Genomic DNA, 22,393 nt, shown 5'->3' with positions numbered 1-22,393 from the left:
AATTCAAACGTGCTGCAGATGTGTGTCACAAGTTGATCTGGCTGTAGGCTGTGGTACTTGGCCAGAGGTGGCGCTGGTAGATTCGAGTCCATTTAAGTGCGCACAAAGTAAACTGCTCGCTTTAGTTGTGAAGCAAAATCGCTGAAATCGGAGTAATAACACGTGCGAGGGGAACGATAACGACGACAAGATTCCCCCGATCGTTTACTCTTGCTGTCCTGTGGACAACATCGGCATGGTGTAAATTGTTTGTTGTTTTCGCGTCGCGCATGAGAATATCACCAGGTAAACTCGCGATATTTTTAAACATTTTGTTGTTCAACAGCATCAAGACTGACGGAGTGTGTTTGAGATAACCTCACAAGTGTCACAGATGACACATTTGGCGTTTTTTCCTGGTTTGTCGGTAGCAGCTCCTGAAATGCAAGTCTGCCACACATCTGTTCGACTAACGCCAGTTGATCTAAACGCCAGTAGATCTGGAACACCGGGTAGAAGTACAGAGCCACAGGTGGAGAGACAGCCAGGCAAAAACGGAGCCGCAAAAGATCCGTAGCAGAGTACTGGAGAAGAGCTGTCGTCGGGTGATGAAAAAAAACCCCAGGTATTATTATTATTATTAGTAGTAGTAGTAGTAGTAGTCCATAAAATGTTTTTTCCTAATGGCCCTCCATGCCCACAGGGTAGGGCTTTACTATGGGTGGGCGGTCTCTGCAGGGAGTGGGCTTGCCCGGCGCTTTTTAATCCAGATACGCACCCTACGTTCGGTAGGGTGCATATCTGGATCCGGAGCTGACACGGCCAAGAGGGGAAAGAAGACACACCACCCAGCAACATGACTGCACCCAGCAACACCTACGACGTTATAGTGGTCGGCGCGGGCATATCAGGTAGGCTGCACGTTAGAAAACTTTAGTTTGGTGTGCAGGCTGTGCGGACGAGCTGAGCAAATAAACTGATTTAAGCCAAAGCTTCGAACAGAGCTTCCACAGTGGAAAAAGCTGTGTGTGTGTGTGTGTGTGCGTGCGTGCGTGCGTGCGTGCAGAGTGACGGAGAGTTTTTCATTATTCGTAGTGTTTTTCTTCTTCTTCCGTGAGGCTACCTCCCCTCTCCTCCTCTCTCCAGCTCTTTCACCTCTGTATCACCGCAGCAACAGCAGAGCAAGTTGAGTAACAGCTAATCAACCAGCGCATACTTTGTGTTACATAAAGAGGACGTGAGCTGTATGGAGGGCCAGGAGTGAGGAAATAAATGAATGAAATACGTTATTAAATAAATAATTAAATTTGTCATTAATTAATTAAAATTTAAATTAATTAATTAAATAAATGTTTAAATAATTAATTAAATGCCCATTAATTTCATTTAAAACATTGAATAAATTATGTGTTTATTTATTTCAAATTGTATTTAATTATCAACACATTTAATCAATTATTTAATGATGTATTTATTTAATTCATTTTGACAGTCCTGACCCTGCGGCTCTCTTCATGAATTACTTTTATCTGCCAACCTCACCCATCAAACTCAGGGGGTGGGGTTAATGGTGTTCGAGTAAAAACCATTGCTTTGGCCTGGTGGCCAGTCTTTTTATTGGACATTTCTCTAACTAACTGAACTTGCCTTTAAATACCCTGTTTGTATGTCACCGAATACAGTTTAAATATTTTTTTTAGCCGAAAATGTAGAGGTTTAATCTTCAGATATCTGGTCGGTTTGTCAAGATCGAGCCTATTTGCAAAAGTGCTCCGATGATTTCGGAGATGTCTGCCCCGCCCAGTCTCACAGCAAAACCTGTGACATACCCATACTCCATATGCCAGAGGTCAGTGTATGACAAGCTGTTTATCTACTGTATACTCTGTGGTTGGTGAGCCAGTGCTCAGTGCTTTACTTGTTAGCTCTTCCTCCCCACATGATCAGCTGGTTGGCTGGTTTGTGATTTGTTGAGAACCTCAATCCCCCCTGCCCCCCTCTATTTTTTTTCCCCAGAGCTCTCTCAGTTCATTTGAAAAGCAAATGTTATGTAATTTTATTTAAGAGTTGCATGCCTACCAAAAAGCTAATCAGTGTAAATGCACAACGGAAAACAATTAAAGTGGGAATACCTGTTGATGGTATAACAGTGTCCTAACTAGCATAAGAGAAACCAGATTTACTTTAAAAATAAACAAAGAAGTTCAAATCTTTGTCTTTCTTATCAGATTTTCCAAACGATCCTCTTGATCTGGTTTTGAGTGATCTAATAGAGCGCAAAAACAATGTTTTTCTTTGAGAAGGGGATTTTTGGAAGCCTTTTTTGTCATTTATTTTAAAAGACCTTTAAAATCCCTGTGTGCCTTTTGCTATTGCTTTTTTTACAAGTACAGAAAGCACATATATTGCTTGAATCCTTATGTTTAAGTCCTGTTGGTGTCTCTGTCCTTCTGCAGGTTTGAGTGCTGCAAAGCTGTTGAAAGCCAGTGGGCTCGATCCTGTAGTGTTGGAAGCCAGAGACCGGGTTGGTGGTCGTACCTTCACTGTGCAGGTAAAGCAAAGAGTGTCAATACTACTGTAGGAGCGGCTCATAAAAGAGACAATCAGTAACAGTAATACAAATACTTTCCAGCCTTTTTAATTTTACAACCAAGATAGTGTATCTATTTCTTTTAATGGGCATACAGAAAAAAAATGACATTTATATTCAAGTCATTTATGAGCGTAGAAGTGCAAGCATAGATCAGTTAGCCTTTTCAGAAATATCTGTGACATTTCTTTCTTTTTTGTCATGATCTAATTGCGAGTATGTGTCTTTTAGAATAAGGAGGCAAAGTGGGTTGATCTAGGCGGTGCCTACATTGGACCGACACAGAACCGCATCCTCCGTCTGGCCAAAGAGTACGGCATAAAGACCTACAAAGTCAACGAGCAGGAGAACTTGGTGCATTATGTTAATGTGAGTGTCTTTTTTTTATTGCAGATAATTTTCTATTCCAAGCTCTCTTGGTTTATGTTATGTCTGTGTAGTCTGTGACAGATCATGACATGTTCCAGATGTATTCTTCACTTTAAGTGATGGAGTAAATGATGACAATGTTCAGAAGATGATGCACCATATCCTGAGTCTGACCCATTATCCAATAAAAAGGAAATCCAAGTCTCTGCTACTTTTCTGGCATCACGCAGTAGGCATGGCAACAAGGATCTTTATCAACATTTTTCAATTGCCACTTTCTGCCGCTGGCACTTTTCCTGTCAGCTTAACTTTTGCATGAGCTAACAGAGCTAGCCTCTTTGCCATCAGCAGTAGAGTTTGAAGCATTTTTGGGGAATCTTTTTGTTTGCACTAAAAACAAATTTTTTACTTTGCACACAAAGTAAAACATTGTTATCATCATTGTTAACTTTAGTTCACTTGATTGTACCGTATTTACCGCACTATAAGGCGCACGTAAAATCCTTAAATCTTCACAAAAATCGACAGTGCGCCTTATAATCTGGTGCGCCTTATGTATGAATTTTGTTTTGTGCTTACTGACCTCGAACCGGTTTTATGTGGCACACTATGCTCAAAAATCTGTCAAAAAAAGATTTTTAGTGCCACTTTTTGGAGCATTACGGTTACCGTTGCCAGGAGCCTCGCGGAGTAATACGTACTGTGCTTCAACACAACATTACCGTGTTGTGTGTGTGTGTGTGTGTGTGTATAACGACTCCAAAATGGCACCCGTGAAGAGACACGCTTACGAAGCTGATTTTAAACTTTGAGCAATTAGTTATGCAGAAGAGAATGGAAATAGAGCAGCTGCGAGACAATTTGGCATTAATGAGTCCATGGTGCGCAAGTGGAGGAAGCAAAAAGATGACCTAAAACAAGTAAAGAAGACCAAAAGGAGTTTCCGAGGGAACAAGGCGCGATGGCCGCAGTTAGAGGACAAAATTATCAATTATCATCATCTTTCCTCCCCACTGCTGTCAGACTCCATAATAAAGACTTTAACTGATCAAGCACACACATCCATACATATGCAATAATACTAAGTGCAATAATCCTTTCTGTCATCGTTGTATTTTTACTCAGTTGTATATAGTATTTGTATTTGTATTCTATTTTTATCTTATTGTATATTTATTTTATTTTATTCTACTGTATATAGTATTTTATTTTATTCTATTCTGTACAGTTGTGTACTGTATTTATTCTTATTGTATTCTAATTTTTGCCTCATAACTTTTGCACTGTCCACTTCCTGCTGTGACAAAACAAATTTCCCACGTGTGGGACTAATAAAGGTTATCTTATCTTATCTTATCTTAAATTGAACAGTGGGTTATTGAACAGAGAACAGCAGGTAGAAGTGTCTCTACAGTCTCTATTCGACTCAAGGCAACAGCGGTAGCACGTGACATGCAGATCAAGACTTTCGAGGGGGACCTTCTTGGTGCTTCCGTTTTATGAAAAGGCATAATCTCTCAATCCGCACAAGAACTACTGTCTCACAGCAACTGCCAAACGATTACAAAGAAAAGTTGGCCATTTTCCGCACGTACTGCCAGAATAAGATCACTGAAAAGAAGATCCGGCCAGAACACATCACTAACATGGACGAGGTCCCCTTCACCTTTGACATCCCCGTGAACCGTACTGTCGAGAAAACAGGGACCAGTACGGTATCTATACGCACCGCAGGGAACGAGAAGTCATCCTTCACTGTAGTTCTGGGCTGCCAAGCTAATGGCCAGAAACTACCACCCATGGTCATTTTCAAGAGGAAGACTTTGCCAAAAGAAAAGTTTCCGGCCGGCGTCATCGTCAAGGCTAACTCAAAGGGCTGGATGGATGAAGAGAAAATGAGCGAGTGGCTGAGGGAAGTTTATGTCAAGAGACCGGATGGCTTTTTCCACAAATCTCCGTCTCTTTTGATCTATGACTCCATGCGCGCCCATCTCACCGAGGCTGTCAAAACCCAAGTAAAGCAAACTAATTTGGAGCTTGCCGTCATTGCGGGTGGATTAACCAAAGAACTCCAACCACTAGATATTGGTATCAACAGGTCGTTTAAAGTTAAATTACGAGCTGCGTGGGAGCATTGGATGACAGAAGGCGAACACACATTCACCAAGACAGGGAGGCAACGCCGAGCGAGTTACGCCACTATCTGCCAATGGATCGTGGCTGCTTGGGCTAAGGTATCAGTCTCAAGTGTCGTCCGAGCTTTCACGAAGGCTGGAATAATCACTGAACAGCTAAGTAACAGCAACGAGACTGATTCAGATAATGATGAGAGGGATCCGGGCATGCTTGATGCCGAAATTGCCCAGCTGTTTAACTCAGACACTGAAGGTGAAGAGTTTGATGGATTTGTGGAAGTTGAATGAACTGGAAATGTAAGTGTATTGTTCAATATTTGATGTTTAACAGCTTAACAATGTTAATAGTTACTGTGAATGAGTTGGTTAAATTTTAACTCATCCGATTGTTTTATTCTGCTGAATGCACTTTAAACGCCTTTTAATCCGGTGTGAGAGGGATCCGGGCATGCTTGATGCCGAAATTGCCCAGCTGTTTACCGTAACTCAGACACGGAAGGTGAAGAGTTTGAGGGAATTGTGGAAGTTGAATGTACCGTACTGGAAAAAGTATATTTTTCAATATTTAACGTGTTACAGCTTAACAGTGTTAAGAGTTACTGTGAATGAGCTTAATAAAGGTCGAGTTATTTTTTTTGTTTGTCTTAATGCGCCTTATAATATGATGCGCCTTATGTATGAAAACAGAGCCAGTCTTCAACAGTGCGCCTTATAATCTGGTGAGCCTTATAGTGCGGTAAATACGGTAATCTGCTAAATTAGCCACTCCCCCCACACACGGTCGTACAGAACATATATACTCAGTGGAGGAGCTTGTTAATGATCTCAAGACTAGGAACAGTCACCAAAAACACCAATGGTTACACACTGGTTGTAATGGTCTAAAATTAGAGAATAATGTGGCTCAGGAGGTAGAGCAGGTCATCTATTAATCAAAAGGTACGGGTACATTAGACATGCTAAAGTGCTTTGAGCGTTCAAGTAGAATAGTAATGTGCTGTATAAGAACCACTCCATTTACCATATACCGAATCTTGCAGCGCTCACAAGGTTCCCCCTGCTCAAGAAGGCACATTTACAAACCCCTCTTAAGTTTGCCAGTGAACACCCAAAAAATTTAGAGAAGCCTTGGAAGAAAGTAATGTAATCAGATGAAAACAAAATCGAGCTCTTTGACAACAACTTAACCCACAGTGTTTGGAGGAGGAGAAGTGATGAGTATGACCTAAAGAACACAATCTCCACAGTCAGAGGTGGAAATATTGTGTTTTGGGCTGTTTTTCTGCTGTGGGTACAGGATGACTTCACCGTATAGAGGGGCCAATGGATTGGACTATGTGCCGTAAAATCTTGGACAAGAGTCTTCTTCCATCGGCCAAAAAACTGAAGATATGAATGAGTCTTCCAGCATGACAATGACCCAAAATATACCACCAAAGAAACATAGGAGTGGCCAACGAAGAAGAATGTTAAGTTCATTTTGCAGCTTAACCATTCTCCAGACCAGACCTTTCTACCAGTCCTGTAGAAAATGTGCTGTGGGGGTCTTTAAAACCTAAAGCATTTAGAGATTTTCTGTAAAGAGGAGTGGGCCAAAATCACTCCTGAAATGTGTGCAAACCTAATGACCAACTACAAGAAATATCTTACCAAAGCTCACACTGAGCTCAGGGTTTTATTTGATTTGATTTGATTTTTTTTTGGACAGTGGTTTGGGGGAAAAATGAAAAATGAAATATCTGGAAATACTGGAAATGCCATCACTGTCACCCTTCACAGAGCGCTGAGCCATCTGGCTAACAGGAAGAGCTATGTGAGGATGCCCTTCGTGGACTACAGCTCAACATTCAACTCTATAATCCCAGACATCCTTATCACCCAACTGAGAATAAAAAGGCTGCGCAGAGGGTAATTAATACTGCCAAAAAATAATTGGCTGTCCTCTGCCACCCCTTCAGATCCCCCCTGCCACCTGTTCCTAGGTTCAAGCTCGGTAAACACCCTGGTAAAGAACCCCCAACAGTGTCTGCACTTCCTCCTTGTCCCAAGGAAGAAAAACCTGGACTAGAAGCTCCTGCTGGGCTTCTACCGCTCCTCAGGGGAGAACGTGCTCTCTTACTGCCTGGTTGTCTGGTTAGAAACGCTGCGTAGAGGGTAATTAATACTGTCAAAACAGTCATTGGCTGTCCTCTGCCACCCCGGAGTCCATCGCTAGATTCTCCTGTCTCAGACAAACACAGGTGACCCCGCCCACCACCCGTTTGACCCTCCACCAATCAGGTCCCACACCCCAGACTCACTAACAGCTTCTACAGCTTCTTCCCCTGGGCCATTTGGACTATTAACAAACACTACCCACCCCTACCCAACAAGTGTTACAATGGTCCAAGATGGACGTTAAGAGCCCTGCTCCCTCTCTGGGCCTGTTTTTCCATCTGCTCGTAGCTGTAACAAATAGAAGTGCTATCCTAAAAATATATTTTAAAAATGACTGCACTATAATGATCTCCATTTGCCTATGGGATGGGATCCTCAAATTATTTCCCTTTTACCAGCTGGTGGACTGAGCTTACCATTAAGCTGTGAGGGAAGTGGATCCTAGTGCTTTGGCTACCCTGTTATGGGTGTGGCAAAAATTAGGCCAAATGAAAGATTCTCAAGCCAGAACTTATTAAACAGGAAAAAACAACAACAAGAGAATAATCAGAATCTGAAAATTTCACAAAACACTTGACGCATCAAACACTGGAGGATAGCGAACAGAGACATGAGACACAGACAGTCTGACAAAGGACAAAGAAAACACTATGACAATATATACACAAAACAGATCTTGAACAGATCTTAGAATGCTATAATAATCACAGTGAAACCATCAGATAATGTAAAACTGTTTGCATTGTATGTTGGTCTCTCACATAATGAATGCTCTGCAAGATAGAAATCCAAGAAATCTTTAGACTGACTTCAGAGGTGGTGTTTAGATATGATTTATTATCTTACACCTGGGAACCAATCCCTGCATCGGCAGTTCACAGCAATCAGTCTTTATTACCTATATTTTTATACCGTGTGTGTGTGTGTTAGTGTTTTACTACATTAGTAAAATTTTAAAATTGTTGTTGGTAAATCACAAACACCTTGACTGAGGCAGGTGAGGCCTGCAGTTCTTGAGATGTTGTTCTGGATTCTTTTGTGACCTCCTGGATGAATCATTGATGCACTCTTGGAGTAATTTTAGTAGCCCATTTGTGAATAACAGCTCTCCACTTGGCTCAGTCTTAGAAATGGTTTTCCAGACCGATAGTTGTCAGCAGCTTAGTCTTTCAGCTGTTTTTGAGTTTCTTCAGATCATGGCATGACATGTCCCTTAGCCTACTTTACTTTGTCAGACGGGTTCTACTTGAGTGATTTCTGGATTCAGCAGTTATCAGACCTGAGTGTGGCTAGTTGAAACTGAACTTTCCAAAGTTCAACTTTCCAAAAAATGTGGTTGATCACAGTAAATTCACGATTTAGGACATGGTAGGTTTGTTTAGCCTTTTCCTTACTAAATTAATGTATTAATTAATCGAATCTAATAATAATTTACTAAATTTTAAAACTAAATGTAGTTTAAGAAATGAGAAATTAAGAAGAGCAAACATTTTCCCAGTACTGTATATTACAATAGGCAGTAAAATAACTATTGATAATAGATGTTTGTTTCAAAGTCAGATAAGAGTGTACAATATAATTTGGGTAAAAGGCTAAGGGCAGTGATTAGCATTTTCTGTGGTTCTGTGAAATCTTTATCTTTAGATGGTTGTCATAAAGTCCTCCTCTGCAGTACAGTCACCTTTGTCTTCAAGTAGCGTTCTTTGGTCCTCTCATTGAGGACAGGATCTTAATCTCGAGACCTCCAGGCCATATTCGGCACAGATGTTTCTGTACACTATGCCGGCCACTTGGTTATGGCATTCCATGTATGCCCTGCCTGCTAGCATCTTGCACCCTGCTGTTATGTGCTGGATTGTCTCAGGGGCATCTTTACACAGCCTGCACCTGGGGTCTTGCCTGGGGTGATAGAGCCCAGCCTCTATGCTTGTTCCTGTGCTGCCATGATTAGCGCCTCTGTGCTGTCTTTCAGTCCAGCTTTGTCCAGCCACTGTGGTACTGACACTAACTAGCCTCTGACCTCCTTCCTTAAGCTTAGCATACAACCTTAGGGCTTAAAGTTGGCCTCTAGTGTTGTCCACCACATCCCCATTGAGTTCCTGATAGTTCCTGATAAATTTACATTTAGTTTCTTCTTAGGGTCCTGTTGATCTTGTACAGGTCTAGGCATTCCAGCATCCAGTTGTGGGGCATCAAGTTGTAGGCCTTCTTGTAATCAATCCAGGGAGTGCACAGGTTTGTCAGCCTAGTCTTGCAGTCTCGGCTGACTGCTCGGTCTACCAGTAGCTGGTGTTTTTCTATGTCTCTGGTGTACCTCTTTAAGCAGCTGGCTAAGGCTGTGAGTCTTTGCTTGGCAGTTTCCAAGGCCTCAGGTATTGGACAACTTGCTGTACTTCTTAGGCACCTTCTTTGTCGCACCTTTCTGCATCTCCGATAGTTGGCTAACCTCCCTCCGTGCCACCTTGATGCCTCCAGTCTCCTTTAATGCAGTAATAATGCAGTTACAGCTGCATTGTTTTACAATGAAATGAAGAACTAAACAATTTTGATATTCTTTTTGTTTTGTTTTTTCCTTTGGCTCTATTACAGTGGTATTACATTACACAACACAATAAGTTAGGAGACTGTAAATAATAGGAGACATTATTAGTTTAAGCTGCAGCTGCAGACCAAGACAGTACAGTGTAAGTGTTATTCCAGAATTGTCTCTGAGCTGACAGCTCTGTGAGGCTTGGGCATTTCCACAAAGATGTATAGACAGTTTTTTTCTCTTTCAAAGAAGTTTGTGTTTAATAAGGTTTGAAATAAATGTTCCTGTCAAGCAAAGCTCTCAATACTCAAGCTCTCAAATAATCTCTCTAGCGTATGACGCTAGAGAGATTATTTGAGATTCCATCGACACACATAAATGAATGTACTCAAACCATTGTTATCCTCCACATAGCAAAGGGAACTTTGCTAGAAAGCAACAAAAATGAATCTCTAGTTACAATTGTGGTGTGGCAACACTTTAGTGGTTTTAAACCCACTGCATCTACCCCTGACTGTCACCTCTGTGTTTGTATGTCTTTGTGTGTGATTGAGAAATGCAGAAATAAACTAGACCAGGCATAAAAATTATGGCTTTAGATTATGGCTACTCTTATCACATTTAATGATTCAGTATCTCTGATTCAGTTGTAAACATTGCATAAGCTATTACTCCACTTTCTCCACCACTCTTCAAACTGCTTTCACGGTCAGTTAGAGGTCAACTGAAACAAATCTTTAATGGCAAATGCTGAAATGTTGTTCTTTGAATGCTGCCATCATTAAGCACAGCTTTTATAAGCAATGGTTATTTGATGATTGAAGAATATTGTTTTGGTGATGATGGCCGCAATCATGTGTCCAACAGGGAAAGTCTTACCCGTTCAAAGGCTCCTTGCCTCCCATGTGGAACCCCATCGCTTTGATGGACTTCAACAACCTCTTTAGAACAATGGATAAGATGGGCGAGGAGGTAAAGCAGTTCTCACTATTAATGAGTATTCTTATTAATAAGCATTCTAGATTGGTTTACTGGACAGGTTGCACACCTGCTACATGCCTGACTCATGCTGAACACCCTCCTGCGTTTCAGATTCCCAGAGACGCTCCCTGGAGAGCTCCCCATGCTGAGGAGTGGGACAAGATGACCATGCAGGAACTCTTTGAAAAACTCTGCTGGACCAGGTAACATGTTCAAAATGTTTCCCGTTTGTGCAGAGAATAGGTCTAGCTATTCATCCTGTTATCTCGTTTATATCCAGTTTAAAGTTTTATTGTTAAATCATGTGACACAAATGTTGAAGGTGGTCTCTAACAAAAGAAATGTCGTTTTATTTTCTAATATCTCATATGAGTCAGCGAGGCTGGCTGGTGGAGTGATAGGTTATAACCTAATGTTAGCAACCTCAGTTACTAAGGTTTCATGGGTGCAGCATTCTGCACAACAGACTTGGCATGAAATGCTAGAATTCCACTCACTGAAGCTGGAAGTAAAATTAACGCTCTTTGGTTAATTTTGGTTAATTGGCTAATTCCAATAAAATGATCTCCAACACCACAGTCACAGTTAAGAGGTCCAGTTCAGTGACTCAAACTTGCAGAGGTGGAAATGGTTACAGCTTCCTGTGTCAGCACTAATAAGAATAAGAATTCTCATCCCTGCAAAAACTTTGAAAACTGATGCTGAAGGTTGTAGCTGTTTCATAGAGGTTTTTGGTGGAGAAGCTTCAGTATATGATGCACTGTGAGTGAGAATGTTTTTGATAATCTAATTACTGTGTAAATTTAAAATATGCAGCTTGTAAAAGTAAATGACAACAGTCCTGCACTAATTAAATGATTGTACTGCTCCAGCGTTTGAATTAATCCTGTAATGTATCCTATATTAAACTAAAATAAAACTTTAGTTCAACTTTGAAACTGCTCAAATGTAGATTATGTGCAAGTCTCTGCTGGAAAAGTAGGACAAGCAAGCAGAAATCCCTGACATGGTGATTTATTTGTGCTTTGTTCACACTCTTACAGAATATAAAAATTGTGACTGGGGTACCTGCAGTATTTAAAGACTTCTTACCTTCCATGTAATCCCTCCCAGAACTGCTCATCGCTTCGCCACACTGTTTGTCAACTTGATCGTGACCGCTGAACCCCACGAGGTGTCGGCTCTCTGGTTACTCTGGTACGTCAAACAGTGCGGAGGGACAATGAGGATCTACTCCACCACCAACGGAGGACAGGTATGTCTGCCCAAAATTATACCTACTGATTCAGAACAACAGACTGAAAGAATTCGTTTTTTTGTATATCTGTCTGAACAAACAGAATATTCTCTCGGCGTGCCAAGAAGTGGACTTGCGTTCTCTGCCTCTCACACAGATTCATTCAGTGATTCAGAGGAGCAGTGTGAACGTCAGAGGGAGATCCCTCACAGCCCAGTCTCCTTAGTCTGGCCTGAATAAGATGCTGTCCACACAAAAGATGTTTTCTTGGAATACTCAGGGCGTCTTTTCTGCTGCCGTTCCTCAAGCTGAGGGCCTTGTTCCCATAGCCACAAAGGCTTTGGTAAACAAATGACAAACAGTAGTGCAGTCGGCTCCTTCCTGTTTGCTCCACATTTAAAGCTTACACACCTTGTGGATGGTGCATACATAGGGGTGTTTGAAGTATTTACACATAGTCATCTTAAACATATGGATATGCTATTGGTATGCATTGCTTCGAGTGCAGCTGCACTCCTCCTGCAAAACTGCAAATGTGTCTTTAATCAAACAAGACAAGAAGAGGCTCACCTCGTTTCACCGCCCAGGACTGATTCAGGTGTAGCTCGTGCTTTCACAGCGACTGCTTGACAAATTCATCCAAATGCCACAGAGGAATGCACACAATGTGTTTCTGGTCAGGGATGAGAGAGATGTTGACACTAACCACATGGAAATGGTTTTGTGTATCGGAGCTTTGACAGCCCAAACCTCTCTACCTCCTCACTGTCATCTTCATCATTTAACATTTGCTGGCCTGGCTTTATGAACGTGTTTCTTTTGAATTAAGATGCAGAAATTTGTAGTGAAGGAAATGAATGCGGACTGAGGATAACCGGTGTGTATCACCAGGATAAATCAGGGGATTTTATCGGCTTCATTCCAAACTGGGAGTTTATTAGCCTTGCCGAGGGGTACCCAGAGGGGGATCAGAGTCACTTCCACCCAATATAAATAGAAACCAGTGTTGCTGCATCTGCTCTCCCTGTTGGTGCTCACTGAACTCTGCTCTCTTTGTGTCTCAAGGAGAGGAAGTTTGTAGGGGGTGCGAATCAGGTGAGTCAGTGCATGGCGAGGGAGCTGGGAGACCGAGTGAAGCTGCAGTCTCCAGTCTACAGGATCGACCAGACCGGAGACATGGTTGTGGTGGAGACCGTGGACAAGCAGACCTACAAGGTGAGTTGAGTATATCACCAGTATTTCCTTTGAAGTACTATTCTTTAAGGACACTTTTTATGTCTTTCCTTACATATTCTGCTTTAGTCAGAAATATAATATTGAGCTGGAAATGAGCATTTAAAGTCCAGTCTAGTAAATATTCGAGGAGCTCGATTAATGTTTATTAATGGTATCTAGCACCAAATCATCTCATGGCACACCGCACTAAATGGTCAAAGGGATTACAACAAGATGGAGAGAAACCCCTTTGAGCAGAACTTGGAAAAAGTGAGGATAAAATAATGAGAGGAAAATAGAGGAAATGCACTCAGAGCAACATGGAAGGTCCCTCATCAGCATGTATCACAGAGAGGTGGTTCTTATACTTTACCCTAACGTTTTCCAATTTGTGATACTTTGTACTTTTATGTCCCTGCATTTCAGAGGGAAATATCTAACTTAACTCACATTCATCTGTGTGATGGCTGTAAAGGGAGACATTTTAAAACAGGAAATAAATAAATATATGTGCAGATGTACGTACAATCCTGATTCTGAAAAAGTTGATGCTGTGTAAAAATGTCAAATAAAAATAATGCAATTATTTTCAATCTCATAAACGGAGCATAGAAAGTGCAAATGGATATTGGCTCATTTTGAACTTGATGGCAGCAACTGTTCTCCAAAAAGTTGCGTTGGGGCCATGTTTAAGACAGTTTAGCATCGCCTCTTCTTTTAACACCTCCTCAGCAACTGAGGAGAGCAGGTACTAAACCTTTGGGAGCAGGAAGTTGTCTCATTCATGTTTGATTATATATGTCAACAGTTCTGGCTCTCCGTCATATATCTGTTTTTTTTTTTTTTTTCATTTCATAATGCTCCAAATTAGTGAAAGGTCTGGACTGCAGGCAGGCCGGTTCAACACCCCAACTCTTTTACTTCTGCTGAAGCCTTTCTGTTGATTTCTCTGACCACAGAACAGTTTCCACTTTGCCTCAGTCTGTTTAAAATGAGCTTTGGCCCAGAAATGATGGCGGTGTTTCACCATCATGTTCACATGATAGAGCTTTAACCTGTATTTGTGATTTCCAGAAGTGTTCCCGAGCCCTCCCAGTGATTTCATGACAATCATGCCTGCTTTAGTGCAGTGATGCAGCAGGGCCCAAAGGTCACGGGCATCCATTATTGATTTTCAGCCTTATCCTTTGCACACAGAAATTCCTCCAGATTCTTGGAATGTTTTGATGATATTATTCTTTTCAGTTTGATGTTGAGGAACATTTTTCTGAAATTGCTCCACAGTTTGTAGACACAGTTTTGGGGGTTTTTGCAGAGCATCTCTGAGATGCTCTTTTTATCGCTGGTCGTGTCACTTTGAGACATGTCACTGCCATCAAATTCAAAGTGAGCTTTTTGTTTCTGTAAATGATAATAGTAGATTTCTGATATTTTTCTGTATAAGTGAATAAAAGATGGCTTTCTGAGATCGGCAAGTCACTGCATTCTGTTTTCATTTACAGTTTACACAATGTTACAACTTTCTGAAACTGGGTTTGTAGACACAATTGATTAGTTCAGTCCAGTGGTTCCCAACCTTCAAATGGCCCACAAAACAAATAGTCAGAATGACTTTGCTTATATGGATACATCACCGTTAACGAGCTGATAAGATAATGAATAATGACGCTGCTCTTATGTTTCAGTAGATTGTGAATGCAGGACTTTCCTTTTCCTGTTTTCCTGTTACTGCAGCCATGTTTCAAATAACTGTTATAGTGTTTGTTTGATTTTATTATGTATTAGGAAATGAAACAGATACTATATTTATACACTAGGTAATGTGAGATAATGCAGTCTGAATATGAAACATCCATGTATCTGTAAAACAGTAACTGCTTCACAGTGTTACTCACAAACTTCACTGGCACTGCTGCTCTTTGGCTGCCATCTACTGGCTGCTTGGAAAAAAGCAGTTAAAATGTACATGATCTGTGTTACTTTGTTGATTAGGTTGAATGTTTTCATTTATGGTCAGATGTTCCATTGTAATGAATTATGGGACAGCATTTTCTCCCCTCTTTTCATAAAGGATAGTCCAGTGTATCCTATATTAAAGGAAGCATTGAAGCCTCTTTCCTTAGTATTTGGAGAATTGCAACATCTCTTACTATGGCTGATGACTACCATGCAGATACTTCTGGGTCACATCTTTCAGTTATAAACAGACTATTGGTACGCACTGTGTACTGTCTCTGTCTCTGTGTTAGGCCAAGTATGTGATCGTGGCCACACCACCTGCTTTGAATCTGAAGATGCACTTCAACCCTGAGCTGCCCCCGCTGAGGAACCAGCTGATCAACCGTGTTCCCATGGGCTCTGTCATAAAGTGCATGGTCTACTACAGAGAGAACTTCTGGAGGAAAAAGGGTACGCAGGAAGTGAAAACACAGAGAGAGCGAATGCTGTTCAAGATGATGCAATTTCTAACGTTTTATTGTGTTACCAGGTTACTGCGGCAGCATGGTGATAGAGGAGGAGGGTGCTCCCATCGGCTTCACCCTGGATGACACAAAGCCTGATGGGACTGTACCTTGTATTATGGGGTTGGTACAGAGCTTCAAACAGTTCTCTGTAATTGTGTATATTTTGTATTATGATTCCATATTGTACACTACATCGCCAAAAATATTTACCTGTCGCAGGACAGCTTTCAGACCTGAGTTATAAGATTGGTTGGCAAGTGGTTACTGGAGGTTGCCAGATAGCGCTAAGTGATATCAGCAGCCCCAAAGAAGTATACAATGCTGCACCATGAGTGCTTTAGTCATCATTAGGGTGGAATACACATTTTTTTCACTAGCGACCTGTGATTATCAGAGGGTTACTGACTGGCCTGTAGGCTTGTGTCTCAGCTTTACCATCTGACTCTGACCTAGTATTCTCGCATGAGCTCCTACAAGAATTTCCATACAGTGTAGGACTTGTGCTTGAATGGAGCTAAACACAAGTGATAAAGTCATCCAACCAGCCACACATGCTCATGTAGTGTTTTCTCTTTTCACTCTCCCCCCCCAGATTCATCCTTGCCCACAAGTGCAGAAAGCTCTCAAGCCTGTCCAAGGAAGAAAGGTAGACACCAGTGGACAGAGATGGAAAAAAACTCTCACGAGCTGTGAGATCAGTTTAATCCCAACTCCTGTGTTGTTGTGTTTAGGTTGAGGAGGATCTGTGAGATCTACTCCAAAGTGCTGGGCACAGATGAGGCTTTGCATGTGAGTTTGGGTGCAGAGTGGTACACAGTCATGTGGATACTGTGGAATCACTTGACTGACTGCTCATGTGCCTGCTTGTTTCCTGCAGCCGGTGCACTATGAGGAGAAGAACTGGTGTGAAGAGGAGTACTCTGGAGGCTGCTACACAGCCTATTTCCCCCCAGGAATCCTTACTCAGTTTGGCAGGTGAGTCTCTCTCACACGTGTACACACACAAAAAAATAAACATAAATATGAAAGTGTGATCTTTTCATTTCAATTGACTTAATTTATTTGAATGTGTCAGCTCCTGGATATTAATGGCTAATGTATTGTAGCAGGCTCACCCGGACGACTCGCCTAAAGAAGGCCCCTGGACATTTGAAAGACTTTGTGTGGGGTGATGGGGTTGTTGGGTACAACTGACCCCTTCAGGTGCGGGCTATGTAGAGGGCTAGGGGGAGGGGCCACTGGCCCAAAGGCTTATGGGTCTATACCTGATGTTAATGTTTCTAAGTTGTAGCGTTATAACGGCTGCTACAGTTAACATGTGTTGATTTGTCATTGCTGTTGTTAGTATGTAACATTACTGTAGCTGTGTGTTCTGTGCTTAGTGTGGCTGGCAGAGCACTGTGATTTTGAGCACCTCTCACTATTGCTGTGTGTGAAAGGGCATTCCTAATAAAAGGCTGTCCTTCCTGTAGTTTAGCGTTGAGGCTAGCGCAGGAACAGCAGGTTGAAACAGTCTCTGTCTCCTATTTCGCCTGAGCTCACCACAATATGTTTCAGCAGGATTTGTGATTATTTCTGCAAATTAGCATCACTTCTCCTCCATGAAATGAACCTGCCTTCCTGTGCACGGTTTCAGAGGGGACTCACTGAGATCACAACACTTTGTGTTGGATTATTATGTTTACCACACAAGCAATACTGTGAACTCATATTTCATCTGAATGGTGTTATTGCAGTGTTTTTTGCGGCATTTCATGGGTTTTATTGGAGTGTGAACAAATGAATGCATTTTCAGTACAGCAGGACGTGTCCCCAGGATTTGCCCATTTGCTCTATAGCTGTACACACACATAAAACACAATCCAGTGTGTCTGATGCATTGCGGCTGCTTTCATTTATTAGTCGAAGCTGCTTGTTGTACAGATCCTGGTGCATATGTTCACTATTAGAGTTTTGTTAACCTCCATATGAAAAACTGAAACTCCTTGTTAATCGTCATGTGAACCATATTTCATGTCTAAATGTCCTCACCAGATGTGCAAATGTGTTCTCACTCACAATGAAAAGTAAGCTGGAGTTGGAAACCTAACATTGTGCTTTTTTATACAGAGTAACTGTTTCACATACCGGGTGGTCCTGCAAGAAATAGAGTTAAAGAAAAAGTCCTTTCTTTGGTTCTTTTACGTTGAGCACAGTGGGGGTGGGAAGATTAATCCAAAGGAAATTCACTTTATGTTATATAATCCCATATTGCACTTATTCAGGTGAGATAATATTCTTAAATGAAGTGAATGCATGCTAAAGCTCAATGGTCAGTACAATGCTGGTGCATACATTAAAAATAAAACGTGTTTAAAACCTGTAAACCAGTTTAACCTCTGAAGCCTCTCCTGTTTCTCTCTTTTTTGCTCTTCAGAGTGCTGAGAGAGCCGGTGGGCAAGTTGTACTTTGCAGGCACAGAGACGGCCACCGAATGGAGTGGCTACATGGAGGGGGCCGTACAAGCTGGAGAGAGAGCAGCCAGAGAGGTCAGAGAGCATTTAAGTACCTGCTTTTCACTGCTACGTGTTAGCAAATACCAGTTCTTACCAGTTTAAACACCCTTAGAGGCAGGTTACTTATATATACCAGGTGGAAACCACTTAAATCATGCAGCTGGCACACCTATTAGTCACACCTCAGCCTGCTCCTGGTGTTGTGGATGCTCAGCCAGCAGTGCTGGGGGTCAGCTGATATCAAATCATGACATCCTCGCCTTTTCTCCCCTCTCATTTATGTCTGAGCACAGCTGACTGAAACAAACCATAGAATCAAAATGGTCCTCCCCACTCAGTCTTCTAAATCTCTCTTTAAGACACTCGCCTGCTGCTTGCACTTTATGTCCTTCTTCCAAGGCATTAACATTAGGTTTGGTTTCCTAAGATACTCCCCCATGTGTTCATGTTCCTCCATGTTTCTTAGCTCTGGCTCTGCTGCAGAGTAGGTCAGTTGCAGTAAAGGCCAGTCAAGCCTGAGTAGATTATCTGAGTGCATTAAACATAAACATACACTTATTCTTCTTTTTATTACTTAAGTTAAGTTGCTGTGTCGTGTCGTGTTGTATGTAGTGCCAACGTGGGACAGTTCCCCAATTTCATTGTGCTATTGTACTATGTATGACTGTGCAATGATAATAAAGAGTTATCTTATTAACATCACCCAAACTCAAAAATGTGTATCATGTTTAAAATTTAGACTGTTAGACTGTATTTTGATCCTTTTGAAGTCTTTGACTGACACCACCAATGTCTTTTCGCAGGTCATGTGTGCGATGGGTAAACTCCAACCTAATCAGATCTGGCAACCTGAGCCTGAGAACGATGTAAGAGAAGTCCTTATGCACCAAATTACAAGTTGGCCTTTGATTAAAAAAAATGAACAATCAGTGGAGAAACACTCTGAAGTCTCTCGTCATGAATCCAAAACACTTTTTACCATAAATGACACTGTGAAAAAGATCATCTTGTAATAAATGAGAAAAAAACTACCAGGCAAGACCATAATGTTTCTTGGGGTTGTAAACCAAGAGAGGTCATTTTCTCCCTTGCTTTCTATACAATCATTTTCAAGCAGAAGAGTTGCCCCCTGCTGGTCATGTAAAAAAATGCAGGTTTAAGACACCTATGCATTGTTTACACATTTTGGACCCAAGATTACATAAGTTGTATATTGCCAAATCATCTATCAAGTATCTAGTTAATATCATGCACATGAAAAAGGCAGATATCTGATATCATCATTCCCTCCGTCCTGCAGGAAATCCGGGCACTCCCGTTTGTTACCACCTTCTGGGAGAGAAACCTGCCTTCGGTTGATGGTTTCCTCAAATTCTTAGGAGTCTCCACATTCCTGTCTGCTGCCGCCGCAGCTGGCTTGGTGGCCTACAAGAAGGGCATCATCCCCCGGAGTTAAACCACCCTGTCGTCTCACTCCTCCACATCTCAAGGGAACACGTCTCAATAGACACTTGTGTACTTCTAGTGCTTTATGGGCCCAAACTACAGAGTAGTGACCTACATAGGGTATACATTGTTTTTTGAGAAACACCGTGATGTGAGAAGGACTGCTCAGCTCATGCAAAAACACTAACACACTGTTACTCTGTCCACAAACGAAAGAGAGAATGAAGCAGGTGAGAAGGGCTGACTGAAAGGTGTTTGAGAGGAGGGACGAAAGCCTAACTTCAGTTTAAAACATGCAGACTCAGATTGTGAAACCAATGAAGGAAAAAAGATCAGAATCAGTTCGTAAGGGGAAACCTTCTCTGTCACTATTACTATCCCATACAATGCCAATGAAATCCACTGTGTCGATTATATGTGAGTTTATAAAAGTCGCCATGCTTACTGTGTGTATGAGCCTCGTTTGTGTCGCATGCTTCGGTGAGCATGCGTTCGTGAGCGTGTGGTCATCAAAGTTTCTGTACAAAGTTGCGAGCGCGTGTGCATGAGTTTCCACTGTGTGTCTAATTACCGCTGCCTATTTTAGGTGCCAATTTATTCTGGCCAAGCAGCCGTAGCTGTTTGACGAAATCCAGTGACTTCAGAAGAGAAAAGAGCACCTAAAGTGAGTTGGTACTGCGTGAAATGGGCAATGTTGTTTCTCTTAAATTTTAATTTTATTTAAATCCCAAAGTGCAAATTATGTGCCCTAATATGAAATTACTGAATTCGTATAGCTAATTGTCTCCTTCATGGTAACTCCTTTAATATAAATCCTCTGTTTAAACTATAGTAAGTCTTAGGTATCAGCAAACACGGGCTACCAAATATGGCCACCAAAAATTAAGACGGTGCCAGTCTAAATGCTGAACCCATAAATTTAATAAGAAATCCTTAAAATAATGGTGACAATAATGATTACCGTATTATAAATAATTATTAAACACTTCTCAGTTATAGTTACTTGTTGTTTTAACTCTTTACCCGCTTGTATAAATCGACCAGGAGTGACCTTGAATGCTTCAGGCTTATAGAACAAAACGACTGGTGTGCATCATAAGTTAGTGCGGGTGGTCTCTCCCTGTGCAACTAGACTTAGAAAAACCCAGAAACTGTTCTGATTGTCTTCAAACCACAACTTTATTGATATATGCTGCGGTGTCAAAACTTATCATCAAGGCTACAAAGGGGATGTCGTCAGTGTCGTCAGCAATCATTTGACCGGGTAAAATCATTTGTCGGGGGTGTAGACGTAAAAGCCAACCTGCCCACTACAAGAATCATGCTGTTCTTGTCCCAAAGATGTTTGTGAGTGTAGTTTATCTGTTGTGCCTTAATGGAAATCATAGCGTTTTTGTCATTTTATCGCAAGTGCCTGTGACTCTGACACTCTCAGCCCTCATCCCTCTTTCCCTCTGGTAAGTTCCCCTTACCTGAGTTATGTCCTCACTGCAAACTTGACTCAGGTAAAGCCGGGTGTAAAAACACAGCATCAGAGCTCAGACTGTTGAGGTGATCCCTCTGCTTATCTCTGTGTCCGTGTGTGCTTCGTGTTGTCCCTGCAGCGCTTCTTCCCTCGTTGTGGTGTCCCTCTCCCGTCTGACCCTCAGTCCCAGTGCAGGTTTTATGTGCAGTTCTAGAAGTAATGATTGAATAATAATGTCACTTTTTGAACCATCACTAAAAGTGTTTGAGTTTATGGTTGGCTGAACAAACAAAGCCAGCAAATTCCATCCACCCTGTCGAAAAACAACAACAACAAACTACAGCACTCACAACAAACCATCAGCAGACGTGATGCAGCGTTATTCATTATGGGGTTTTTCTGGAGATACCCCCCCTTCCTTTGTCCCTCTGTGCATATGAGCCTTCTTAACTATTCCTGTGACCTGCTCTTTGATGTCTTTGATTCCTCATACAAAGCTGGTGATATTTAACAAAATGTGAAATAAATCTTTTACTCGCCTTAACCTGATTTATTCTGGTGTCGTGTGTCATTATGTCGACTCAGAGCAGAGCTACAGCCCAACGGAGTGAAAACAGCGGTGTAATAGTAATGTAAAAAATAATATTAATTAAAGCTAGTCGAATTCCAAAAAAAAAGACACTGAGTCATTTGTAAACAGTGTTGGGGAGTAACGGAATACATGTACCGCTGTTACGTATTTAAAATACAAAATATGAGTAACTGTATTCCGTTACAGTTACGGTTTAAAAAGGTGGTATTTAGAATACAGTTAATTTATTGAAATAAATGGATTACACGGCAGTATTTTCCTGTTTCATATTGTTGCGGGTCAGGACTGTTTGGGTTTTGTTTGACAGCTTTGTTCTGTTGTTCCAGGCGGCAGCTTTACGGTTGCCATGGTTACAGGGTGACGCGCTCTCTCTGAGACTGTGCGTTTCCTGGGTGAGAGAGCGCCTTTTCGTTGTTGTTGTGCTAAGCTACACAGAATACTACAGGCATAGCCCTAAAGAATGTAGCCTCATGGGCAGTGTAGTCCGTGCTGCTGGGAGAATGGACTGCCATACCCGTTCAGTGTTGCCAATTTAGCGACTTTGTCGCTATATTTAGCGAGTTTTCAGACCTCTTAGCGACTTTTTTTTAGAAAAAAAAGTCGCTAAAAAAAGACGTACAAGCGCGTATCGCTTTTACTCTCAACAAGCAGCGGGTGCTGTAACGCAGTCAGTTCTTCTTTTACTCTTTTACTCTTATGCTGTTTTGTGGATCACAAGGTTTAAAACTACTTGTAAA

General features: G+C 41.6%; 1 protein-coding gene across 1 annotated transcript; it reads left to right on the top strand.

The window, feature by feature from the left end:
* The first annotated feature begins 732 nt into the window (after window positions 1-732).
* Window positions 733-21,613, top strand: LOC146556373 (amine oxidase [flavin-containing]-like). The gene is made up of 15 exons (XM_085248829.1): window positions 733-890; window positions 2,436-2,530; window positions 2,801-2,938; window positions 10,628-10,732; window positions 10,853-10,944; window positions 11,855-11,996; window positions 13,044-13,193; window positions 15,443-15,602; window positions 15,682-15,778; window positions 16,251-16,304; window positions 16,390-16,447; window positions 16,536-16,633; window positions 18,075-18,186; window positions 18,957-19,019; window positions 19,454-21,613. Exons 1-15 carry the CDS (start codon window positions 836-838, stop codon window positions 19,607-19,609), a joined length of 1,575 nt encoding a protein of 524 aa, XP_085104955.1. The 5' UTR covers window positions 733-835; the 3' UTR covers window positions 19,610-21,613.
* The last annotated feature ends 780 nt before the right edge of the window (window positions 21,614-22,393 follow it).

This window comes from Mchenga conophoros, linkage group LG16 (assembly GCF_057382185.1).
Source record: "Mchenga conophoros isolate Kocher_MC1m ecotype Shallow Benthic linkage group LG16, M_conophoros_male_GT1.1, whole genome shotgun sequence".
NCBI classification, from domain to species: Eukaryota; Metazoa; Chordata; class Actinopteri; order Cichliformes; family Cichlidae; genus Mchenga; species Mchenga conophoros.
This window is presented reverse-complemented; position numbering and strand designations above follow the sequence as displayed.